Below are 27425 nucleotides of genomic sequence, written 5' to 3'. Positions count from 1 at the left end.
CTTTTGCGTAGCAGTACCCCTGCGCGTCGGTAGGCGTCGTCTGCAGGCGTCCCCTGCGGCTCCGCGTCCGTCGTCGGCGTCGTGCGCCGTGATGACGTCGCTGGAGTACATAGACGCCGCCTCCGGCAGTTACCGTCAGTTCTTTGCACACAGCATTTCCGCGCCAGGAGACGCAGAGCCATGAGAGAACCAACACTGGTGCCATGTAAAAACTAGGGCCCTGAAAGGGATGACCTTAACCCTAGGTATCAGTTCGCAGAACGGGGAGGATGGGTGGGTTCGGTAAGGAATCTAACACTAACTAATGTTTCTTACAGATATATCGTTACCGAAGGTAAGTAACTTGTTCATCTGAAAGAAACACGTTAGTGTTAGATTCCTTACCTTAGAATACATACCCCAGCAATACCAACCCCGGTGGTGGGTCTGCGAACCAATACAATACTACACCAAAAAGTCCTGGAGGACAGAACGGCCAAAGAAGCCATCCCTCCGGACTTGACTGTCCAGGCAGTAGTGCCTCGCAAAGGTGTGCAGCGAGGCCCACGTAACCGCTTGGCAAATGTCCTGCAAGGGGACTCCCCGGCCCAGGGCAGTAGTAGCCGCCGTGGCCCGAGTGGAATGGGCCCTCAGCCCAACAGGAGGCTCCTTCCGAGCCAAAGAGTAGCACGCTTTGATGCAGAGGACGACCCATCGAGAGATGGTTCGTTTACAAACCGCCCGTCCCTTCTTCGCACCCACGTAGCCAACAAACAGTTGGTCATCCACCCGGAACTGGCGTGTGCGATCCATGTAGAATGAAAGCGCACGTTTTGGGTCCAGACGGTGGAGCCGCTCTTCATCCTTTGAAGGATGCGGAGGCGGGAAGAAGGAAGGGAGGGTGATGGACTGCCCGATGTGAAAGGCCGAAACAACCTTGGGCAGGAAAGAAGGTCTAGTCCTCAAAACCACCTTATCAGGATGAATGGACAGGAAAGGAGGTTGGACAGAAAGAGCCTGGAGCTCACTCACCCTCCTGGCAGAGGTGATGGCAACCAGGAAAGCCGTCTTTAAAGTCAGGAGACGGAGAGGACAAGAATGAAGGGGCTCAAAGGGAGCACACATCAGGAAAGTCAGAACCAGGTTCAAATCCCACTGAGGCATCACAAACGGAACAGGTGGAAACATGTGAGTGATGCCTTTCAAGAATCGAGTTACAATCGGGGATTTGAACAAAGAAGGCTGATCAGGAAGCCTCAAGAAGGCTGAAAGGGCAGAAAGGTAGCCCTTGATAGTGCCCAGAGCAGAGCCCTGCTGGGCAAGAGAAAGAAGAAACAGAAGAACCTCCGAAAGAGGGGCAGAAAGAGGGTCCACAGCCTTTGCTGTGCACCATGCCACAAATCTGTTCCACCGACAGGCGTATACCGACTTAGTGGAGGGACGCCTGGCTGCCAGAATAACATCACAGACTTCAGGAGGCAAGTCAAATGGCCTCAACTGCCGCCGCTCAATCTCCAAGCATGGAGGTGGAGACTGGACAGGTTCGGGTGGAGAACCGTCCCCTGCTGCTGCGACAGAAGGTCCTCCTGAAGGGGCAGGCGGATCGGGGGACCGACTGACATGCTGAGTAGCTCGGGATACCAGTACCTTCGAGCCCAGTCCGGAGCCACAAGGATAACTTGGGCCCGGTCGCGCCTGATCTTCTTCAGCACTCTGGGCAGAAGTGGTATAGGCGGAAAGGCGTATAACAGACCGCAACTCCACTCGCGCCGAAAGGCGTCGCCGTGCGAGTGCCGTCTTGGAAACTCCAACGCGCAGAACTGATGACATTGCGCGTTCTCTTCTGTGGCGAATAGATCTAACCAAGGCTCTCCCCATTGCAGAAAGATGCCTTGCGCCACGTCCGAGTTCAGACGCCATTCGTGATCCATCGAGCACCGACGGCTGAGTTCGTCCGCCCTGGCGTTCAGAGAACCTGCCAGGTGTTGAACCGTCAGAGTCACGCCCTGACGTTCCAGCCATTGCCAGAGGCGCAGAGCCTCCTGGCAAAGGGTCCACGACCCCACTCCGCCCTGTTTGTTGCAGTACCACATGGCGGTGGTGTTGTCGGTGAACACCTGCACTACACTCCCGTTGACAAAGGGGAGGAATGCCTTCAGTGCCAGACGAATCGCCCGCAGCTCCAACAGATTGATATGGAGCCGGGACTCCGCCGGAGACCAGATGCCTCTGATCTCCGCCTCTCCCAAGTGGCCACCCCAGCCCTGCAGGGACGCGTCCGTCACGACAACGTGCTCCGGCTGGGGAAGGGAGAGGGACTTGCCCCTGACCCAATCGCGGTCCGTAAGCCACCACTGCAGTTGTCTCGCAGTGCCCTCCGAGATCAAGACGTGGTCGGACAAGTTGCCCTGATGCTGGGCCCACTGAAACTTCAGGTCCCACTGCAGAGCCCGCATCCGCCACCTGGCGTGATGCACCAGCAGGATGCAGGAAGCCATCAGTCCCAGCAGCCGCAGCGTCAACCTGACCGAGACTCGGGATAGCGGCTGAAAGATGGGAATCAAAGCCTGAATATCCCGAACCCGCCGTTCCGGAGGATAAACCCGAAACTGCGCCGAGTCCAGAACCGCTCCGATGAAAAGGAGCTTCTGAGAGGGACACAGGTGTGATTTCGGCACGTTGATGGAGAACCCCAGGTCGTGCAAGAGGTCTGCCGTCATCTGAAGGTGGTGGACGACTGTTTGGGGCGAGCCCGCCTTCAACAACCAATCGTCTAGGTAGGGGAAGACTGAAACCCCCAACCTGCGCAGATGGGCTGCGACCACCGCCATCACCTTTGTGAACACCCGTGGGGCGCTGGTAAGGCCGAAGGGGAGCACGATAAACTGAAAGTGCTCCAGGCCTACCGTGAACCGCAGGTAACGCCGGTGGGCCGGCAGGACGGGGATGTGAAAATAGGCGTCCTGCAAGTCCAACGCTACCATCCAGTCTTGTGGGTCTAGAGCAGCCAAGACCTGAGCTAACGTCAACATCTTGAACTTCTCCTTCCGGAGGAAGCCGTTGACGTTCCTTAGATCCAAGATAGGACGTAGGCCCCCCTTGTCCTTCTTGGGCACCAGAAAGTAGTGGGAATAGCAACCACGCCCTACTTCTGGCCCAGGAACGCGCTCGATGGCCCCCTTGGCCAAGAGGGCCGTAACTTCCTCCTGCAGAAGTGTCAAGTGGTCCCCCGACACACGGTGGTTCTGCGGTGGCATGGCTGGAGGAGAGGTCTCGAAGGGGAGGGAGTAGCCCCTTCGGACGATTTGCAGCACCCACCTGTCCGAAGTGATCGTGCGCCAGTGAGCGTGGTGATGGCGAACCCTGCCACCCACTGGCGTCACATGGGGCCGAAAGCACGGACTAGGAGGATTTTGGGGTAGATGCTGCGGGGGAAGGTGTGGTCTGACCCCGCCGTTGTCCCCGACCGCCACCACGGCGGTTTCCACGGCCGCCACCGCGTTGGAAGGATTGTTGCGGCGCGTGGCTGGCAGCACGTGTGGGGGCGCCCCTTCCTTGGCCACGAAAGGGACGAAACGAACCCGGTTGCTGACGCTGGGTCGAGAGACCCAAGGACTTGGCCGTGACCCTGGAGTCCTTGAAGCGTTCCAGCGCGTGGTCCGCTTTGTCACCGAACAGGTGACAGCCATCAAACGGCATGTCCATCAGGGTATTCTGGACATCAGCCGAAAAATTGGCGGATCTCAGCCAGGCGTGGCGACGAATCGCCACCGTCGTAGACATAGCTCTGCCCAGCGAGTCGGTCGTATCTAGACCACACCGAATTGAATATTTCGCTGCGTCTCGGCCCTCAGCCACAGCCTGACCGAGCTTTGCCCGCACCTCCATGGGGCATTCTGGCAGCAGCTCCGCGACCGTATCCCACACAGAGTGGGTGTAGCGGCCCAAGAGGCAGGCGGTGTTGCAAGACCGCAGGCCCAAACTAATGGACGAGAAGACCTTTTTGCCAAACTGGTCATACCTCTTGGATTCCCGGTCGGGCGGGGCCGACGGGAATGCGGACTGGGAGGTCGAGGCCTGGATCACCAGACTCTCAGGAGTGGGGTGGGTAGACAGGTACTTGGGGTCGTCCGGACAAGGACGGTGGCGCCTGGCCACGTTCCGATCAACAGGCGCACCTGAAGCGGGCCTGGACCACGTGCCCAACAGAACGTCAGACAAGGCTTCATTAAACGGCAGCAGTGGCTCCAGTGGGCATGACTGCGGTTTGAAGACCTCGGTGAGGATGTTAGGCCTCACGGCCGCGACGGGGAGCTCAAGGTTTAAGGCCTTGGCAGCCCTCATCAGCACCACAGAATAGGCAGCTCCCTCCACCGATGCCACGGTTGGAGGAGAGATCAAACCAGGGTTAGGAGAGTCGTCCAAACCACTGGCATCCCCCAAGTCACCTGTCCAGTCCGGGTCATACTGGCACTCGCGAGCCAGAGGGTCCTCGGACCCCTCCCAACCTTCACCGTACTCCTCATCCTCTCCGTATTCGGAGTCAATGATGAAGACCGGCTCCTCGGGGTTCATGGGCCCCATCGGCGCCGGGACCGGCGTTGAGCGACGCCCGTCCGGCGCCGCGTCCGGCGTCGGAGAAGGTAAGGGGACGGCGCCGCCCGGAGCCGGCGTCGGAACCCCACTGCCGGCCGGAACCGGCAGCGGAGAACCGGCGCCGCGCGGGGGCGGCGTCGGGGGTAACCCCGATGGCAACGGCGCCGGGGAGGCCGGAAGACCAGCCGGCGCCGATCCCGAAGGCCCCTGCGTCGCCGGGGTCGGAGCCGTCGGCGGCGCCGGGGCCGGAGCACCCGACGGCGCCGAGGCAGGGACACCCGAACCGCCAGGGCCCCCAGACGGTAGCACTGGGCCCGAAGGCGCCGTAGGCCCCGTCGGAGAAGCGAGCGCCCTCATGGCCATGAGGAACGCCTCGATCTCCTCAGGCGTCGCGCCATGCCCAGGGACCGGAGGGTATGAGGCAGGCCGCGCCGGCGACTCTCGCGGAGCCGCGGGGTTGGGGTCACCCGAGCCCCCGGCCGCATTGCGCGAGCGTCGGGGGGAGTCGGGGGTACGATGACGACGCCCCGACTTCTTGTGCTTCCTACCTGACGAGCCTGACGAGTGGTGTCGACTTCCGGAGCGCCCGGCGCGGCTCCGCGACCGCTCCCTCGAACGCTCTCTCGACCTCCGGCCGGACCGGGACCGCTCCCGGTCCCGACGTGGGGCCGACACCCGGAGCTCCAGTAGCTTGCGGGACCGCTCCCGCCTAGCCTTGTTGGTAAGGGCCCGGCAGTCGACGCAGGAGTCCACGTCGTGGTCGGGGCCCAGACACCGGAGACAGAGGCGGTGATGGTCTGTGACCGACATCGTGCGCTCACAGTCATCGCAATTCTTAAACCCAGGCATCCTATCAGGCACAATAGAGAAAAAATCGAAAAACTTGGTCAAAGACCGGAGTACTGCTCTTCAGATCTGCGTCCACTGGCGCGGAAAAAAGAAGAACTGACGTCAGCGCGCGGAGGCGGCGTCTATGTACTCCAGCGACGTCATCACGGCGCACGACGCCGACGACGGACGCGGAGCCGCAGGGGACGCCTGCAGACGACGCCTACCGACGCGCAGGGGTACTGCTACGCAAAAGTTTCCGGATCCAGACTGACGCCTGGGGATATTCTAAGGTAAGGAATCTAACACTAACGTGTTTCTTTCAGATTAAACACTTATATGGTGCCAAAACTGAGACCTATTGGCTATGCCAATGTTTGTTCTAAATTGGTGTTGGATTTCCTTATTGAGTGTGAGTCTCATTTACTGACTCTGTGTGTGCAACAAATACCTAACACTCCCCTCTGATAAGCCTAAGTCTGTACGACAACACTACCACAAACAAAGCACTTTGGGATTGTAAAAGCAACCCTTGCACCTCATTTTGGCACACTATATAGAAAGCCGCATTCCTACAAGCATGTTGGAAGAATCAGCATGGTTTGCACATAGGCAGATGTAAAATGATACTGGTTTTGTAGGAGATCTTGGTAACTGTTTTTCATTTCTCTTTAGCACATGCACAGTAGATAAGATGTTGACCAGGAACTGTGGATCATTGGAAGGCGAGGCTGATTCTACAGTATTTCAGAGAGATTAGAAGAGTGCTGCGGAGCAGATTCAGAGGAAGGCTGCTTCTGTCAGGAGTCTTTTATGTACTGATTTAAGATTCTAATTCCGGAATGTTGATTTTAGCTGATGTTTGCTTTTAATAGCTGTTTTTGTTGAGGTTTGCTTTTAATAGCTGCTAAGCCGTAGCTAAAAGACTAGCATAATGCTAGCCTCATCTGTCATTAATGAGATTCAGACATACTTACTCTGAAGACCTACATTCTCTTTCAGCTAGGGGCGCATTTTCTGTTATTCAAGGTGTGCACCTTCCCTTTACTTTTTCAACCGTTGTGCTTAGACATCAAAGGTAGTGCTGTCAAGTTGACCGTTTTCAGCACTAAGCACTTATATTGAAGCACTGTCTGCTTCTGGTATTTTGACTTACGCGGCCTTGTATGGCCTTCGGGTTTATCGATGCACAGTCACTGCAGGCCTTAAAGTTGTGGCTCAGCCCCAGTCACCACAGGCAGACCTGACGAGGATCTATCAAAGACATTGTTGATAACAACCCCTAATATGGTTTCTATACTGTCTAGGAAGGTGACATTTCCCTTGCACACTGACATTTTTTTGGTTGAAGAGTTGTCTTAAAGAGACAACAGGATGGCTCTGGGTCTGTTTCTGGTGGCGTGGAAAGAAAGCAAATGACGTCAGCACACGAAAGGCGCCTATGTACGTCCCAAAAGTCATTTTCGGAGCAGAATGGGATCAGTGAGGAGCTGTATGGCGCTACCTACTGGCACACAGAGGTAATACTCAAAAGTTTCTAGCTATAGTCTGCCATCTAGGGAATTATCAAAAATATCAGGAATCTGTGGTTAAAAGTCACTATTAGAAATCGGTAAACTAGCTAAGTTCTAAGGATCAAATAGTTAATGAAATGGGACCATTGAATAAACAGGATTAAGGGAGAAGCTCATTCTTTCCAACGATACTGGGTCCAGTAAAAACTTTAAATTTGTATTCATGTGGAGAAATAGGAGCTAACATTTCCATAGTGTTTCTGGTCTTCCCTTGGTATTCTAAACTACGCACAATGTCCTAATTGGCTGAATCTCATGGAAGTGTTGCCCAATTTCCAATTTATTTATACAACTGATGGAAATATGGCAACGTAATAAATACCTTTAATCTGCTGTGTTCCGCCTCATGCTTTTTTAAAGAATTTTCACATTCATATTTCATTTCTTTAAGGTCCTCATTTTCCTGTTCCAGTTGGCTCTGGAAGGGAGGGCACAATTATATGAGCAATGTGTAACATGTTTACTGACAATTCCTCACATACACAAGTTTTCCAACATTTTTAATGCAGGTCATGGATTGATCTTGACATTATTATGATGCATGAAACCTTTCCCAAAACAATAAGTTCCATCAGAGTTTGAGTAAATGTATCACTAATGATGCAATTTCAGAGTTTGCATTACTTCAGACAGCTGTAAGGTCATAAGCCTTACAAATATCATTACAGAATTTTGAGTACTACAGCTGAAACAATGAGTGCATCAAACACAAGCAGTGGAAGGACACAATTAATGCATTCATGCCTCAGGGGAGGGACAGCCTATACAAGCGAAACAAATGAAAGTCATGCAAACAACAGTGTCAGTAAAGCTTAGCAATGGGAAAGCTCTAAACCCACTGTACGCGAAGCTGACAATTGGTCTTTTCACCAACAGGCAGTTTGCGCTGTCTGGTAGGCAAGACCAAGAAACCTCACAATTCATCACACATGACCTTGGGAAATTTAACAGCTATGCTGATATCTCCTGCCATAATCATCCCTCTCCCCTGTAACTAAAATATTGAGACCCAATTTAAACTCACGACCCTTGTCCCAGAAGCAGTCAATGCAATGGGTGAATGCAGGCAATTGTCACTGAAGCTCAACGAAACCCTCTCCGCCACAATCCCACCACATCTAGAAGGTATGGCATCCTCTGCCTACTTGGCCAACTTCGATTCTTCCAATACCGTTCCTGCTCATTCTGCTTTTAGGGTACGCTTCTCTGCAATGCCCTGCCCTGCCCTTGATATTAGAGATAGTTTACACCTTCCCCGTTTTAATAACAAGGTTTAAAAACCCCTCTCTTAAACCCAGACATTAACCAGCATAGCGTAATGTCTTATGTCCTTGATTCTACAAATAAACTCAATTCCTCCACACTGAGTCAGTGAAAATCAGCTGTATTCGTCGTATCTCTTATAACTTGATGGCATCCATGATCAATCCATCAATTTCTAATGCTGTCAATGAACCTCTGTAGGTATCCTATGTGCCAAAACAATGCTTCAGTTGAACATGGAGCCACATAAACAAAGTGAAATTAATTACACAACATTTTGCAATGCCGTTTTTTAGAGTAAGGTGGGGTAGTTTTTCTGTCATTGCATTTTTATGGCAAAGTTTTAAACCAGCAAGCTCCAGTTTCCAATGAATGTTCGATATTTCTCAGTTTTTTTTTTCTAATCAAAGCCTAGCCCAACAAAAAAAAACTACATTTCAGTTTTCAAGTCATGTTAAGTACTTTTTGTCTGATTTCAAACATTACTTGCTAAAACCACTGATGAAAGTATTCATAGTAAATTTTAGTAATGTAATTGTCAGGGTATTTTAATTAAACGTTGCAATGCTCTTCATAATCCAATGGCCCACTAATCACTTGCAAAACCAAGAACTAATACATCAATATACTGAAAGTGGCAAATGCGTTTTGATATAAGCTCTACATTAAAAAAATAAACCTCCTGTCATGACACTTTGATCATTCAATGATAATCTTTTGTATTACATACTTAGTTAATTTTAGCATAAAATAATATGCATATGATAAAAGAAGGATTTTGAGAAAAAAACAGATTCCCTACCTACCTGTATTCCTCCGCAAGTATCACCTCTGGAATAAAACTCTAGATATAAACATCTGGAAACAAAAAAACCTCCTGGCCACCCCAGTGGACATTTCTCTCCAGGACAAATGCAATACTAACTACACTCCGCTCCCTACAAGGATGCTGGAAACCAGAAAGAAGACAGAATCACTCAACAGAGTACACTTTCAGCCTACAACATTCCAAGCAAATAACCACCTCTTCTACTAAACTCGACGATCATAATGCAAAATTACCCACAGCTACCTTAGAAATATTTTAGGTCAGTAAAAGCTGAACAAGAGACCTAGCATTTGCTCCCCACGGTTGCCTGCTCAGTAAATCTAACCGGATTGGAGGGAGAGCTCTTTATGTACGAGGCTAGAGATTATGGAACATCTTCCTCATACTTCACAAAACTGTATGAGGCTCTGCAAGGAGGTGAGAAGTTACCTCTAGAATCTCACCTATTATCACCAATCCATAACACCTCAACTCCATTATGAGACAGAGCACATACTTATGGGAAAAGCAAGGAGAAGCCAATAGCAGTAGATACAACATAAGAAGATGTGTTATTATTAAAAGTAATGCATTATTGGCAAATCTGTGTAAGCTTGCAGTCTACGCCAAATCTCTAATGGATGTCAGAGCTCAGAAATACAGCCATAAAAACTAGCATAAATCCTTAGCTACCTTCTCCAAGGTTAATGAAATCACAAACACAAAACATATAATACTGTACATAAAGCATAAATATTTTATAGGGGTTGGGATAATTACGGACTACATATCGCATACCGCCAGCAAGAATCTCCTAGCCTCATCATGATGAAGCGATAATGAAATCTAGACTACTCTGCTGTGACAATGTACACAGCCATGCAGGATGACAAATATGGAGCAAACTATAGAGTGAGGAAAAAGGGCCATAAAGCACCTCACCGATATGCAGCAATACTAGATAGTCTGAAAGAGGATTAAGGATGCACATGTATGTTCCTTACAGAAAGCCAGAATATGAGTAAGCCCAAGTTGCCATAAACAACTGGCCCATTTGACACAGTGATCAAAGGTTATTTGTTACACTTACAAATAACACAGTTGATGGAAAGAATGCAGAACAATTACATTCACCCCAGTACAAAGATCTGGGCCTAAATTCATCGTTTTTTTGCACTCCACACCACCCTAGGTCAGACAATGGCTATATGCAAATCAGCCTTGACCCTGTGCCTCATGGGAACAGTCCAGCCCGAACTACCAAGCCATGTCTTTCCTAGACCGGAATCAAGCATCCAAGGACCGGTTTCTGGCTATCAGCCTTCTTCAGCCTTGATAGCTTGACTCCAGTGATGTGGAGAGCCTGGGACTCACGTCTGAGCATACCCAGCCCACTCGCGGTGAAAATTGCAAAAAACACAGTTGATGGACAGAATGCAGAACAATGTCTTACATCCTCGGATGCTTGATTCCGGTCTAGGAAAGACATGGCTTGGTAGTTCGGGCTGGACTGTTCCCATGAGGCACAGGGTCAAGGCTGATTTGCATATAGCCAGTGTCTGACCTAGGGTGGTGTGGAGTTCAAAAAAACCGATGGATTTAGGCACAGATCTTTGTACTGAGGTGAATGTAAGACATTGTTCTGCATTCTGTCCATCAACTGTGTTTTTTGCTATTTGTTACACTTATACATGAAGATTAATTACACAGCGTAAAACACCAACAGTTCAAATTAGTGGCAAAATATTACAAATGGTAAACTATCTGGCAAAACACCCTGTTAAATGTCTCCAACAAAGAACAAGCGCCTATACTGATACTTATTACAAGAGGGAATTACCACCAGAAAGGAGGGTTCTTCGAGACTGGGGTGTGCTTATAAATTGCTATTTTATTTTAAGGTCTGGGTCAACAGAAAGAAGGGGTCATATATGTTTTAGTCATATACAGTTGAACATAAAATACAGTTTTTTCACACCAAGAAAAAGTAATGCGGACAAAAACCAGTGAAAGATTTGTTAAAATCCAACAAGCATATCAAAATCAGTCGTATCACATTCATTCATCTTCATTCGTACAACACACAACGACAAATACTCAGTCCAGTTAGATACGAATAAATAACTGAGCGGAGTATTAGGTCTGCTAGAATATATACAATTGTTATATACAATATTTACAATTTATACCAAGGTTATGCATGTGAAAATCAAAATAAATCAATAATTTTTCAAATGGTATAATCAAAAGCAATATATCCAACAATTTGCAGTAAGTAGTATGACGATGTTTCCACACTACGGGGAGGATAATGAAAATAAGCAGACACTGGACATGAAGGGGCCTACGCGTTTCAAATCCCTATGAGTTGGAAGGGATTCTCATCAGGGCCAGGTAGCTCAATAGCGGAGATGATCCGAGAGAAAAGATGTATCACCTAAAGTGTGTGCGGCAGCCACATCGGTGAAACAATTCCGTGAAACAATTCCTGGTGGGAGAATGGACGGCGAGTAGGCTTCGGAAGGCCGGAGGATCGTGGACGGTCACGTCGCACTAGTGACCGATCGCACTAGTCCCTCGCACATGCGTGGAGTCCACTCCACGCATGTGCGAGGGACTAGTGCGATCGGAGACGCCGGCTACTTTGTCGATTAAATCTTTTCGTTTCTTCTGTGACTGGAAACTAACGAAGACTGAGCCTGAATATTCCACAACTTAGAGGTGGGACGTGACCGTCCACGATCCTCCGGCCTTCCGAAGCCTACTCGCCGTCCATTCTCCCACCAGGAATTGTTTCACGGAATTGTTTCACCGATGTGGCTGCCGCACACACTTTAGGTGATACATCTTTTCTCTCGGATCATCTCCGCTATTGAGCTACCTGGCCCTGATGAGAATCCCTTCCAACTCATAGGGATTTGAAACGCGTAGGCCCCTTCATGTCCAGTGTCTGCTTATTTTCATTATCCTCCCCGTAGTGTGGAAACATCGTCATACTACTTACTGCAAATTGTTGGATATATTGCTTTTGATTATACCATTTGAAAAATTATTGATTTATTTTGATTTTCACATGCATAACCTTGGTATAAATTGTAAATTTTGTATATAACAATTGTATATATTCTAGCAGACCTAATACTCCGCTCAGTTATTTATTCGTATCTAACTGGACTGAGTATTTGTCGTTGTGTGTTGTACGAATGAAGATGAATGAATGTGATACGACTGATTTTGATATGCTTGTTGGATTTTAACAAATCTTTCACTGGTTTTTGTCCGCATTACTTTTTCTTGGTGTGAAAAAACTGTATTTTATGTTCAACTGTATATGACTAAAACATATATGACCCCTTCTTTCTTTTGACCCAGACCTTAAAATAAAATAGCAATTTATAAGCACACCCCAGTCTCGAAGAACCCTCCTTTCTGGTGGTAATTCCCTCTTGTAATAAGTATCAGTATAGGCGCTTGTTCTTTGTTGGATATATATCGGCCCAGCCTTGCTGATTCAGGGCCAACCCCACTTGTTTTCAGCCTGTTAAATGTCAGCATGTACAAGTCCTTCATACTTCTGATGGAACACATGCCTTAAATAGAACATAGATGACCTTTCAGGGCTTTAATATATGTATGATGGAGCACATGCTACAAGTAGAAAGGACGATTAACTTTCAGTGTTTCATATGCCAATAATTTTATTTTGCACCTATTTGTGGTTTGAGTGTGCAGCAATCGTTTCTGCAATAGATACAGTATGTTTATTTGAGTTATTTATCATAACGCCACTGCACTAGTAGGAATTTGAAGTTTCACAAAGAACTGTTTCAGTGAAAGTAACCAGGGAGAAGAAGCCCATGGGCGAGGGCGAATCAGCATAAGTCCATGGTACCTAGAACGCAACTTCCCCTTCAGAAGGATTAATACTTCTAGGGTGCTCTTCACCTGGATGTCTTATGAACAAGTGGCACTTAAGCCCTTTTCAAAAGTCCATTTGGAAATAAATTGTTTGCTTTACTTTGGTTTCAGCCAACACAGGTATTCTTAATTGTTTTTACTACTAGAAAGGAAAACAAACTTTACGGTCTAAGTGCAACACAGCAGAGATTACAATTTGGCATCAGAGATATCAGATTCTGCCAAAGGCTTTCTTAACTTACGATTTTGTGTTGTGCAGTTGTTTTGTCAATCTCCCGGGCAGTTTCCAAAGCAGTTATCTGAGTTTCAAGCCGGTTAACTTTCTCAGCACACTGATGCTTGACTGTGGAGATCTGTTGCTGGAGTCTGCTGCTTTCCGATTCTAGATCAGATTTCTAAAAAAACATAAAAGACAAAACTGAAGGATTAGCTTATGAATGTAACTAGCCAGTCAGCAGCCTGCAATTAATATGGAGGTAAACTGCAAGCAGATGTTTCAAACCCACAAAAGACTAGCCTTCCACCCTCCATGAGACCAGTAAACAGAGTACTATTAAACAGAGTAACGAACAGAGTGATTAAGCACTATATAATAAAACATCATTAACATCTATGCATGAAATTCCCAGAGTTTACAGATATGTGCCATTCACACTAATTGTCATCATCCATACAGCTACAAATGTAAACGAGCCCTTTCAGTCAACCAAACAGAAAGCTACTATAGTTCCAAGTGCAAGACACCAAACTGATTCTTCTGAAAGATGCTGCACCTGAGAAAGATTTTGAACTTTTTTTTAGATTTAAGAATGTATTTATTATTTTGTTTATACGCAAACAAGTCATTACAAGCAGTGTACCAATAACGAGTTCGAACATTTAAGCCATCACCTCATATGTGCCATAATAAATAAACAGCCTGAATTCTGTTGAAAGGGGCCATTACATCTATAACTTCACAACAGGAATTATCAGCTGCCAATCCTGCTCTACCAGACAAATACATCCATATCCGAGGTTGCCCTCAGAGGTTAGTCCTCTGGCCCCCTTCAGCCCTATGCGCAACCCGCCTTGCGCTCCCTAAATTTATCAAGGGTCCCCAGCCACATTTGGAAATCCTCTGTGCAAGGTGATCTTTCCTACACTGACGGCGGGATTTTAAACTTTACACAGTAATTATCAACAAGGATGGATAAATATCAGATTGAGATGCATTGGAAATATATCAAATACATTCACAGCAAACACTAGCCTTTTAGGTTAGTGCGGGGCAAACTGATTCCTCAGTAGCAATTTTTAGACTTCCTAAAGTGGAGATCTCAGAGGGGATCAAAATTAGATTACTAATTAATCTAAACATGGAAAACAAAATAGGAACGAGGTGGCCAAGTTAGAGGGATCAAGTAGTGCTGGAGATCCAAGTGTAGTTGTAAAGCAGCTAAAGCCCTTGTAAACCCTTATCAACTTTTTGCCAACTTTAAACATGAAACCCGTCCCAAAATGGAGCCAGTGTAGAGGGTATACAATTGCAGGACGAAAAACAAAAATCATAACATTTTTACTAGACCTGCACGACTAGTAACTTTAATAACATCCTCAACCTAACTGTAATGTCTTTGCCCCCTAAACTGGTCTCATTATGTCATCCTAGGTAAATATTTTATTTTGCAAAGCCACCTTTTTCTTCAATATCACATGAGAACACCTTCCAGTATGTGAGTTGGGCATTCCTGCTGTACCAAAAAATCTAGTTTGTTGGTTTTAATAGACTAAACGTTTGCTCCATGCATAATAAGAATCTACCGCACATGTACGGTACACATGTCCCTGACTTGCCTCTTAGTTCACTGTAGGAAAGTGCCCCTTTTTAGGTCTCGCCTACGCAGCGCGCATGCGCTGCTTAGGAGAGGACCTCATGTAATTGATCAGCTTTTCCCCCCAAAAACGTGCAGGTGTTGCATTGCTTTCTATTGCAACGCGTGCACGCTTGGCGATTTCCTGGTGGGAGCCAGCACACCATATGTTGCGCTCGCTCCCGCAAGGTAAACGCTGGGGAGCTAGCAGGACGCACAGGGTCATCTGTCTGGTGTCAGGTTTCCTTTAGGAAGGGTAGGCTTGTCAAGACCAAAAGTTAAATTGCCATTGGAGTAGAAGTGCTCGTTAGATAGACAATCGTGCCTGCATGAGTGTGTCACACAAGACTGCTCACTCAGCTCGCAGAGCTTCCTTTTGTGGTTTCTGGAACCACAAACCACTGTAAAGCACTTTCTTCCTCTATAAGCGCATACTATCCCTTTTATCTAGCAGGGGCAGTGTACAGCGAGCCACACACACAGCAAGTTACCTGCGCTATACCGCTAGTTAAAGAACTGATGCATCTTCAGTTGAGGCTAAGAGCAGGGTCAAGGAGCTGAGCTGTCAGAGGATTCGAGAGCCCCGGATTGCTCGTGGTTGCCTGACTTCCGGAGATGGATGGAACTGTGATTGTTTAGGTGTCAGGAAAGGGAGCCAAGTGCTTGTCAGCTTATGAAACCTTAAAATGCACTTGAAAACGTAAGATTGATTGTTGGAATCTAGGTAAACACTTACATATCTGCAAATCTTTGGCAGCACTAGAACATGCCAATAAACAAATAGTGAATTGCATTGAGCAGAAACAGCTTTCTGGAAAAATAAAACAATTATCCCTCCTCGTATTAAAACGCCTTTTATGCCACCCACTAAGAACATATTCTTTGACGTGATTTCCATTACGTACAGAAGTGGGTGACACCCATATCCACATCTGTGCACCAACCCCGCTAGTGCTTTAAGTGAGTTGGTACTATCCGGTAACTTGGACGGGATAGGAACGACTCTTCTCAGCACTGCTCCGATGCTTTTATTGGGAGAGTTCTGGCCTTTCTTAGCGGAAATCGGTGCTTTAGGCCAAGGAGTACCCGCACTTCTATATTTCCATTCCAAGCACTCATCCTCAGATTTGTTGGCACTGTATTCCGTGCCACATGACTTCCAGAGAAGTGCAGGGAACCAATTTGCGTTAATTTTGCGCCCAGGTTGCGGGTCTAAAGTGACAGCTGCGCCCCGGCGGTGCTGTAACAGATCGCAGTCGACCCCAAGGGACGTGGGGGGTTCCTCTCGGGACCTCAGCTCAGACAAGTCCTCTCGCCCCTCCATGAAAAAGATACTCCCGGAAAGAGGCTGCGCCCAAACATCCTTGTCCTCCATCCAGTGTCAGGCTTTGGGATGGAAGGGCATGACATGTTGTACTTAAAGACAAGACACACACCTACAATTAAACAGCACAGCTGTGTTAAATAGCAGCCGAATAATGCTCCTTGAACAATTAACACCAGCCTGCCCCATTTCATGCTATTTAAATGTGATGTCAGCTCTTACCACCTCTGTGCCCAGCGTGTCATCGGCAGCACACACACACACACACGTGTTAGACAACTGCTAGTGACACTGATCCTCAGAATCACGTGAAAGTCTAGGAGGCCTATAAAATGCCCCCACCACACCTCGGCCATAGTTTTTTACAAAGCTGTTGAGGTAAATACGTAAATCCTCAAGAACAAGAAATACGGACACGAGGGACATGTCTGGGAGGAAGGCACACTCTAAACACGTCAGCTGCGGTCACTGTCAGATAATTCATGTGACATTCCTACGTGTGACTGCATTCGGCGATCTCCTTTCCCAAAGCCAGTCTCTGGGTAATTGGTTAATTAGAGGTCATAACGGTGAGGAAATGGCCTCCAGAGGGCATCTGATTGAATCTCTGAGTTAATAAGCAGCTAATAACCCAGGAACAGCGAAGCAAAGCAGGAAAACGGCCCCAGCGGTGATGCGAGGCGTTTAAAGAGTGCACTGGCAGCCGGGACAGGCGCTTGGGGAGTAGCCCGGCTTAGTAACAGCATCTCAAGTTGGTGATGGTGGGGGCATGGTTGTTAGCCACTCTGCTGCCTACAGTGCAGTCAGTCCGCTGTGAAGTAAAATGCCTGCAACCCATGGGCATACTTCTGACTAGCTTCATACATACATGCCCAGATGGTGCAGGGCAGGTGGGGTACACATTGCCATGTGCATCACTATTCCATGTTAAACGCTTCTTGCAAACTGTTTGTACCTCGATACAAACAATGTTTGCCATTGCCTTGTTTGTTTAGTTGATTGAAAGGAATCTGTAAGGGTGCAAATCTGAGGCAATAGTTAAGTGTACTTAAATGAAGCTGAGCTATGCCTTTTTAATATTGCTGTATGTATATATATATCTATATATATGTATATATATATATATATATATATATATATATATATATATATATATATATATATATAGTAATGAATTGAACTTGCTGTTACATCAATACTTTTTAGATAATGGATTTTTATAATGTAGTCAGATGAATTTGTCATGGTTTGTATTAACGATATGCAATAAAACATAATTAAAATATATATTGTAATTGGCATTTTATTTAGTGCCCATTTTGCACATGAGAGCAAGGAGGAAGGCCTACCAATGAGGCATGGTGTTATTTGATCTATTCTTTTCCATTTCTCTATAGCGCAACTCTACCAGAGTGAATGAATGAAGTGGTGTCAGTGCGCTTTAGAACGGAACAATCCGTGGAGACAGAAACAAACCTGTCTTGTATTAAAACACCTTCGGAGAAGGGAGATAGGTGAAAGGGTTAACTTTTTAAGTTGCTTGCAGCATATATTGAATTACAACTATGGTGAAGATAAAGACAGCAGGAGATATTGGGGGACATGAATGAACACAGAGCTTTGTGAGGCGAAGAGAAGGGAAGGGGGCGAGAGAAGAGAAGGGAGACGCACAGGGTGTGGGGAGGGGAAGATATGAACCCGACCGCTTACCACTCGGCCTCCTCTGGTAAATCCTCCAATAGCGACCCCATTTTCCACAGACCACATGTCGTTGCTGTTGTTGCTGTTTGGTGGAAAAATGAAGCAATCATTTGCTAAACATTTGTGCTCCTTATAGCATTTGCCCGTCTGCTTACACCCTTCAGAAATCAACCGACAGATAGTTAATTCACATACACAGGCTGTGAATTTACAGAGGGAGGCCACTTTGTAAGTCGAGGCCTGCCACCGATTATCGGCCCCTGGGTCGTGATGGTGCACCCCCGGCTGGGCGGAAGGTGCCCTGTTGATGTCACAGGCCCAGAGCCATTGGTGCTGGAACATTTTCAGAGTGGGGGTGCTTGCCTCGTGCCGGAGTAAGTAATGCAAAAGAACAATTGAAGGACAGAAGGCAGAGCAATGTCATACATTCACCCCAGTACAGAGATCTGGGCCTAAATCCATTGTTTCTTTGCTCACCATGCAATTCCAGTTTAGACCCAGCCATATACAAATCAGTATTGACCCTGTGCCCCATAGGAACAGTCCAGCCAGAGCTGCCAGGCCAGGTCCTCCCTGGTTACTTGTGGGGAAATGATTAACATAGGCAACTTTGTGTCACTAAGTGTGACAGCTAACCAAATCCATAGACTGTCAGCTCTAGCGTTAGTGCGGTAGTTGTATGCTTAGTAATGTTTTTCAACCTCACTTCTCTTCCCTACTACCTCCGCCCCTACTCTCCCATCCCAACGACAGAATATGGCATGGTTCATTTCAGTGTAGCCTAAGGAGCACACAAACCTATTCTTAATCATTGTTTTTTTTGTCTAAGTTTGCATGTACAATTTTTGTCTATTGGACGTCCACACTTTTCAAAGTCATTTGTTCTAATAAAAAAAATACCTTTCATTAAAAAGAACTCCATCATTGACATGTTGAGTTTGTAGACACTTCTCCAGCATATGCTAGCTAGATAAACCCAGCCTCTTGCAAGCTTCAACGCGTTATTAAGAGGGTGTAGAGTTGATTAGTGGAAATCGTGGTCTCCTTTGTTGTCCTTGATTAAGAGTTCAGAGCTACACTGGAGAGCACGGACTGTGTATGTATGCTTTGCATAGCGGGCCCATGTTAACAAATGCATTATCAGGTATTCTCTGGCAAAGCTGAGCGAGTTGCTTTGGTTTTCTCTTTCTGCCTCTTTCTATGTCCCTCAAACCTCATTTCCACATTCTCCTATTCTACCCCTCATTCCTCTCCCCGCTTTCTTCCTCTTTTTCCACACCCTCCAGCTCTCGAACTCCCCCCTCGCCCATTACACCCTCTGGGGGTCTAGCACCAGTATAGTTAAGGTTACATGCTCTTTCCACGGGTAATTGAATGTTTTGTTTGGTCTATAACTAGGCAGTTAAAAACCTCAACATTCTAATCCGTTTCCCAATTGGACATGTGAATTGCAGAGAATGTTGGTCAAGGATTTCAAAGAGTACAACCTTGTTTTTTTGAGGGATGACATGATGAACACAGCAGTTTTAGCACAGACCCTCTGTCAGAAATAAAGAGTAAAATAGGTATTCAAAGTTCACCAAATTTGCCCAATGAAACACCCACGTATAATTCAATATGTTATAAAGTGACACGTCCATTTTCAAGACAAAAAAACTCTAAGTACTGAACAACTGAATTCTTTCATTCTCTGTATTTGTGGGCATATGTGGATTTACCTCTAATTTGAGCATGTACAAAATCATCAGAGTTTTATTTTCTGGCCGTGTATGTTGGACAGGTGCAGTGTTTTCCGAATTAAAAGCAAACATGTATCCTGTCGTTTTAGAAAATTACACATGCAGCAAATCTTAAAAATGGCAATATTTGAATATGAAATTAAATTTCACTCTCTGTACACTTTTGCTTCCATTGAATATGACTTAAATCAACTGCATAGAATCAGTGTATACAACCGAATGTTCCACACGGACGATTGGTATGATGACAGTAGACATCGTAAGAACAAGCACTGGCATAGCCAATAGGTCTCGCCTTGGTACCTAGGGCATGGGCACTGAAGAGGGCACCACAGGGCTACAGCATGTATTGTGCCACCCTTAGGGATCCCTCACCACACTTGTGCAGACTGACATTGCAGGCCACGAGACATGGTGCAGACAAAAGTGAACACCTGAAATGGCATACCTCCTGTGTGCCATGCCTGCAGACACTGCATGCAATATATGTAAGTCACCCCTACAGCGGACCTTACAGCCCTCAGGCAGGGTGCATTATATTACAGGCGAGGACACATCTGCATGAGCAGATATGCCCCAGTGATGTTCCAGTCGATTCTTGGATATTACCAGTTAACAGGGAAGCCATCTAGAGCATATGTACTGGACACTGGTGATTACAAGTTCCCAGTTGGTATCAACCATCTCGTATTAATAAACCCACATTTATTCCAGTGCTGGATTTACATGCACCCAGAGGGTACCTTAAAGGTACTCATTGAAACCTACTAGCCCACTAGAGTGCTGGCTGGCTGACTAGTCCAGTTCAGCCAGCCACATTGCTCTTTTGACCCCCTAGGATGCGAGAGTCCTGCCCCCAGAGGCCAGGAACAATGCCTGCTCTGGCGGGAGGCATTTACAACTCTTCCAAACAGGATGGCTAGCAATCAGCATATCATGGTCGGAGGCTTCAAAGCAATGTCGCCTTTGATATGCTATCTGGGCATCTGCCAGACCTGGGAGATGCCTGGCCCTGCCCTGAAGCACTAGGACTGGCGGTAAATTAGTATGCGAAGTAGGGGTGGACCGTCAGTCGCACCCCTAAGGTGAAATTCTGGCATCTTGGTGATGGCAAAATTCAGGAAACTGGGACAGGGTTTTACCCACTTCCCTCAGGAAGTGGTCAAATAGGAGAGCGTAGAAACTCAAAGGGATAGGTAGCCCATTGGCTACTACTCTCCACTCCCCTCACGCCCTAAATTTAGTATTTAGCGGGCTTCCTGAATCCAGAACTTCAAATTCCACTGACTGAAAAAAGAAAAGGACACTGAAGAGCCGACCCCAGCAAGAACTGAAGACTGCTGTGAACGTTTGTTGGAAAACTCTGCCTGATGCACCGAGAATCGACAATTGCAAAGACCCAACTCGTCCTGCAGCTGTGCATCCTCCACAAGCCCCAGAGGGTGTCCAGCACTTCGCCCAGCAGCCAGTATTTCCCTTGGACTGGAGCAGCCTGCAGGAACCGACCGCAACATCAGAGGCTCTAGAAGCTGCTGTCCACCAGGTCCACAGAGGAGTAGCCACCCAGGAGAAGGTCATTGCACACAAGGAGATCAAATCAGTCTTCATGCCAAGCCTGAAGACCCCAACACCCCCACAAGCCCTCATGTACCAATACCAAGGGTCTGGATGCTTGCCAAAACCAATTTTGTTTAAAGTCCAGTCCGGAGTCCAACAACATCACCGATGACCAGCTGACAAGGGACGTCAGCACCGCAGAGGCCAGCACCAAGAGAGGCCCATCTATCCTGTTTTTGTCCTCTTTGCTGGTCCTGACCAACCAACGTGAAGGCCTTCACGCACGAGTATAAAAATATCGAACACTACTCTCTGATAAGCCTTAGGGTGATCGAGCACACTACCCTAAATAGAGCACTTTGGGATTTCTAGAACAATGCCCTCTCCACTCATAAGGGATACCTGCACGCTGAACACAGCATACATCTTTTTGGTATACTATAAACTCACTTTTAATAAATATATTACTAAAGCATGAGGTGGTAGTGCACTCTCATTTATAGACAGCACATTTTACATTGTAACAACTTTCCCACTAACATGCAGTTTTACTTATAAAACTACATAGTGCATAAACAATAATCTGTGGAAATTGGGTTTCAGAAAATATATTTATCATTTGCACATCACCAAGTAAAGTGTTCTGATATCTTTTTACCCTAATAAAAATAGTTTTTCCATCACACAGAATTACAAATTTAGGGATTTCATAACTACTGACATTTCAATGCTCCTTTACTTTGTGAGCGCACAGAATTTTCTTTTGTCAGCTCACCAGAAGGGTGAGTAGTCCATAAAAATAGCTCACCCTGATAAAATCTGACTCGCCATAGTGAGTGGGCGAGTGCAACTATCGAGGCCTGAATTGCAATCCGGTGTAATTTGTAAAGAACCAGTTTGAAGGCACTACAGGCCTTAATCAATAAGGATTCAAGAGGTAAGATGACATAAGAATATGTTTATTTTGGATTGCGTAATCTATCAGGATTTCATAAAAACAACATGTACAACATGAAATAAGAGTAGTTTCCACATGAATAGTACGTAGCAAACATTTAAAAATATAAATTATTCAACAATCTTTTAGAAACTGCGTCTTTTTTCCAAAAGATAAAAATTGACAATTTGAATATCACCTATTATTTTTGCTGCTCATACCAAAATGGCTCATGCTCCATATTTTACAAAGGTACTGCCTATGTTAGATACCCCAATGATCTACATTCTAATTCTAATGCAGACTATCTTTAATTTGTCTCACCTACATCATGCAAAATGCAATAATCTGCTGTGAACAAAACACTATCATTGAGTTATCTGAAGCCATTAAGGCATATTTGAATTCCTGTATTTTTTAGTACTTTAATCAGCCATTTCTTCCCAGGATATTGGTAAATTGGGCACAAAAAGAGAAAATGGGCTTCAATTCGACATCATCTTTAAATTATTACAATACACAGGTTTGCGTAATAGCCAATAATGGGAAAACATGACATCTAAATCTGATATATGAGGTTAAATGAGATCCAAAAAAGATTCAAGGACGTGGCCAAATGCCCATAATGGGGAACACCAGATCCCTGGGCTCCTCCTCTGCGACAAATTAGCCTGGTACAAATTTACAAATGTGTAATTTTTTGTACCACAAAATGGGCGTGAAAGCAGAAGAAACCATAATCACTAGTAATGAGCCCACAAAAAATGAAATAGAGAGCCTGAATAATTAACAAGAGGTTAACGATTAGCAGAAACTGTACCAAGCGATCTCCTGACACAACCCGAAACTATTGTTACAGGAAAAAAGTGGTCTGTTGAGGCATGTTGAAGAAGGAAATAGAGGCCAACGCTAGGGATAAAGTGGGAAAGCTACATTTTCACTTTTGATTTACTCTCAGAGTTCTTGGTCCTGCCATTCTCAGTGCATTATGAGAGATAATTGAACATAAATTACATTTTCAAAGCTAGACAATAAGTTTTCATATATTCACTGAAACTATTTTCTTATCTGTAATAAATTTGAAGTTGAGACTGTTTTAGATTCACATGCCATACATTATTCTGAGTTCCAGTAGGTGGGTTGGTAAAAACATGCTTGCTTTTTTTAGGTCTAGCTGGAGAAAGCAATGCGAAGCATTGCGTCCAGCGAAGTATCTATTGTTGCCCGTTTCGGGGAATCTGAGACAGGGGATGGGCACGAGCAAGCCTTCGTCGATTTCACTTCATGGGCGCGCACGCCCAGGCCGGCGCCGTGCACATCTCCTGTCTCACATGCTTCTGGGAGGTCGCGCAGGGCCGTTTCAGAATTCAGCGTGTGAGCGCTTTTGTCCTTTGCATCGCGTGTACAGGCGATCTGCCGCCTCTTTTTCGGGCACCCGACTCCCACGCACATGCACATTAAGTGCTTCCCGCACCCTTGTCCACTGACCGCGAAAATACCCAGATTTTAAGCTGCTTTTGCCACCAGTTACAGCGAAAGATGCGATGGCAGATGTAACAGCACAAGAATAAAAGCATACATATGTAGTTACAGACCACAGCCACGCACGCACACCCCCCCTCCACCCCTCTCACACGCTCACGCGCGCACACACAGCCATGCACGCACACACACGCAGGCACACAGGAAGTGTATAACTCATACATACAGACACACACACGCATGCGCGCACACACAGACACACACACACACAAACAGACATGCACACACACATTTCCCCCACTCACCTGGCTCTTCCGCGTGTCCCTCTCTCCCTGGGCAGGCAGCGGGTCAGTCTCGGCATGGTAGCCCCGCAGCGCTGGTCTTCACCTGGGCCGGGACTTCAGCTGCCGGACCTGGGAGGGCGGGGGCTGCCCGCGCATGCGCGGCATTTGTAACCGGTGCTCTTCAAAACAAAAGTTAGAAATGTTGCGCATGCGCGGGCAGCCCCCGCCCTCCCAGGTCTCCTCACAGCCCGGATACAGAGCTTGTTGCTTTTGCCTTCACTATTTGAAATTCTTTATTTCGATGTGGACAAAATAAAAGTGGACTCGAGAAAGCGGATTTTTAAAAACTATGCCATTTGCATAATTTGTAAAGCAGTGAGATAACGAGGATGATAAGTCAGTGGTAAGGTTATGGCAATACACTAAAGTCGCAAGTTCGGAGACATATGATTTGCTTTCACAATAACAAACATCGATTTATTTAGCACTTCCATTAAATCTTTCCATTTAAGTTAAGATAAGTCGTTAGCAAACACCCTCAAACTCCCAAATGTCCAACATAGTGCCCCAGTAGAGCTAGTGCACTAGCCACCAGTCTGTACCTGCACTACCACAAACATTCCGGCCCACATCCTGGCATTTGCTTTCTTTTCTGGGGGCACTGCCGGTTCGGAGACTGATGCATGGTACTTCCTAATTGCAGAAATTAGTCCGACCTTCCAACAGTCCAATTAAAAGCTGGATACAGCCAATAAGGTTCTTATTTTTTTTTGAGATATCACATGGGGTGGGGTGTGGTCTCTTTAGTGGTGCTAGAGTGTTTTTTTCCCCTCCATAAATTTGTTCAAACCCAGGAGCACATGACGTCTAGACTGCACCCATTGTTGGAGCACTTCTATAGTAACAGTCGGATGTTTGGGGTCTTACAAAACAACTGTTCTACTTCGCGGCCCCTTCTTATCAGAAAGTACCTAGTGAAAAGGGGTGACAGCCTGGAGGAAGACACAGGTGGTGTAGGTGTATACTAAGTGGACATGCCAGAGTAGGCCTTCATGCCAGCATGTGCAGGGGGAAGCCTCTAGGACCATTACTTGATTGTTAATGCGAGTCACCAGTTAGGAAGCAAGAGTATTCCGATGCTTCAAGTCTTGACGCTCAATCGTACAAAGAGCCATGCCTAGATGTCAATGCTGTTAGACCGTGTTTGGTGGGTCTTGGAATGGAATCCTTGGAGGTTAAGAGCTGTGTAGCTACTAAAGAAACTCATTCTCTGGCACTCTTGCGCTCCTTTGCATGTTTGTAACTCTGCCTCTTAAGGTAACCCTCCATTCTCCTGTTAGGTGATTAACTTCTTAGTCTTTGAGTGTCCCCCCCGCCCCCTCTCCCGGGTACTTTGTCAATATGGGAATTAGGTAAACAGATCACACAAAGCACGTGGGTTGTTGGCGGCTGTTTCTCCCACATGCAAGACATCTGACAAACAATATTGTAAGATTACTGTTGGCTAAGGTAAAAAAAATGTCTTTGTAAACAGTTAAAATGAAGGGATTTCGAATTTTGAGTCAAGTGTGCAGAGCAGTACTGTCCCTGTGCTCTCTGCGCAGATCCAACACCCGTCTTCTATCAAAACGGCAAACAATTGTAAGGCACACACACTCCACAAGTGACCTCTTAGTGTTCGGTTAGAAATAATAAAGCTTTATTACAAATGTCACAAAAAAAATGTTAATATTTTACTCTGTTCTTGGATTTTCATCACAATACAATACAATGAACATAATATTCACAAAAGTTATTTACAAAAGCTATTGCCATTATAAATTACAATAACTTTTTAAAGTATTAATTATTTAAAAAAATAAAAGCCATTTTTATTTGTATGTCAATACATCCAAGTCTCGTAAATACAACACATATTGCATTACAAATGCTATAGGTGTCACATTTGCAAAAGTTAAAACTATTGGCAATGAAAATGACAAAGCTATTAATTTCGCTATTTTCAAAACCAACACATAAAAAAAAATGTGTCATTTACAATACCAATAGCTCAAACTTTCCTAATGCGAGACCTATTGCATTGCAAATGCTTGTTAAAAGTGTGTTATGGGTGTTGACAGTTGAAGCATTCTATATGCTCATGATGACTTCAGACAACCCCACAATGACTGACTACATGACCAGTTATGAATGTTTGTTTCTGTTCTCCAAAGAGATAAGAGGGCTGCATGTTAATCCTGAATATCCTGAAGCTACAAAACTATTGTTACAAGTAAGTTTTCAGCTGTTTCAGCGTGATGCTGCTGTAGATTCCCATGCTGAGTATCAACTTTGTGGAAGTTCCCTCTTTGTGGCGGAGAGTAAGAAAATGAATACTTTTAACGCTGATTGGTCCACATTTGCCTCATTACTCAAAGGCACACTTCCACAGTAGTGTTCGGTGACCATGTACGTTGACAACCAAGTTGCTGCAGCACAAATGTCTGACAGAGAAATATTGATTAAGAAAACCGATGAGGAACCCATTTTTCATCTAGTGTGAGCACGCCGGTTTCCTCAAAAGCATATTTCCCCACTAGATAGTAAGCAGCCCAATGAAATTATTTCCATAATCCATATGGCCAAGGTTACCTTTGTGATCAGGCTAAAAGACTGAGGTGCATAACACTTGATGGAACTGCCTCGCAAGTATTTCTGCTGATGTAATATTTACTGCTCTTCTGACATTTAGTGTATGTGAAACCATATCGGCTTGTGATGCTCCGTGTTTAACAACACAGTTCGATTAATATGAAAAGCCAAGACCACCTTTGCTAAACATGTTTTGATTTCTTTGCATCACTACCTTAGTAAAATAAATAAGTAAGGATGGCCCCTGCAATCCAAGCGCTTACAGTTCAACCTCTTTACTGATGTGACTGCATCCAGGAATGCAGCAGTAATGTAGTTTAAACTTGCATAATGCGATGGTTCCAAAGTTCATTAACCTACCAAGTTAGGGGCAGTTTAGGGGTTAGCTGATACATCCTCATTACCCCTTCTAAAAGTTTTTATAACTGTTTGGCAAAACTTTGACTTTCTTTGAAAGGCCTTCAAACATGCAGGAATGGATGCCAAACGCTCTTCCGAACATGCATGGCTTAATCCACTGTTAATTAAGTGCAACATGTATTCTAGCACATTCATAACCATTTGAGTATATTTTAATTGTGAATTTGTCTGACAACATGTTTGTGTATAGGTACGTATTTATGCAGCATAATATTCTAGTTGTAGGCTTACCAGCATCGCTTGCTAGCTCCATTTGGCGTTATCATAATTTAGGGTGACCCAACCCCACAACCTCCCAAGCCATATTCGCAATTTGGGCGCAAAGGGGGTATGGGCAACATATTCTCCCTTCCTGCATTCTACGTAAACTGGGAAAGAGTCTGCACTTGTGATGGGGAGCTATGTATGACCTTTTTCATGAGATCAGAAATCCACGGTTGTCTCGCCCACACTGGAGTCACAAGAATGAGCGCATTGATAATTATATGTACATCAAATGAGACTGGTGAAAAACAGAAGCAAGCATTCATT

At 45.9% G+C, this 27425-nt stretch overlaps 1 protein-coding gene across 2 annotated transcripts in view; it reads right to left on the bottom strand.

Annotated features, from left to right (window-relative positions):
• GOLGA1 (golgin A1) overlaps nucleotides 1-27425 on the bottom strand; it is a 491231-nt gene that overhangs the window by 180878 nt on the left and 282928 nt on the right. For both annotated transcript variants that reach the window (XM_086920926.1, XM_086920927.1), the window contains 2 exons: nucleotides 13209-13361; nucleotides 7300-7395 (listed from right to left, as the gene is read on the bottom strand). In XM_086920926.1, the coding sequence (XP_086777052.1) occupies nucleotides 7300-7395; nucleotides 13209-13361 (249 nt within the window). The remainder of the gene's footprint in view (nucleotides 1-7299; nucleotides 7396-13208; nucleotides 13362-27425) is intronic.

This window comes from Lissotriton vulgaris, chromosome 5 (genome assembly GCF_964263255.1).
Source record: "Lissotriton vulgaris chromosome 5, aLisVul1.2, whole genome shotgun sequence".
Lineage (NCBI taxonomy): Eukaryota > Metazoa > Chordata > Amphibia > Caudata > Salamandridae > Lissotriton > Lissotriton vulgaris.
The sequence above is the reverse complement of the archived record's forward strand: the minus strand, read 5'-3'. Positions and strand labels throughout refer to the sequence as shown.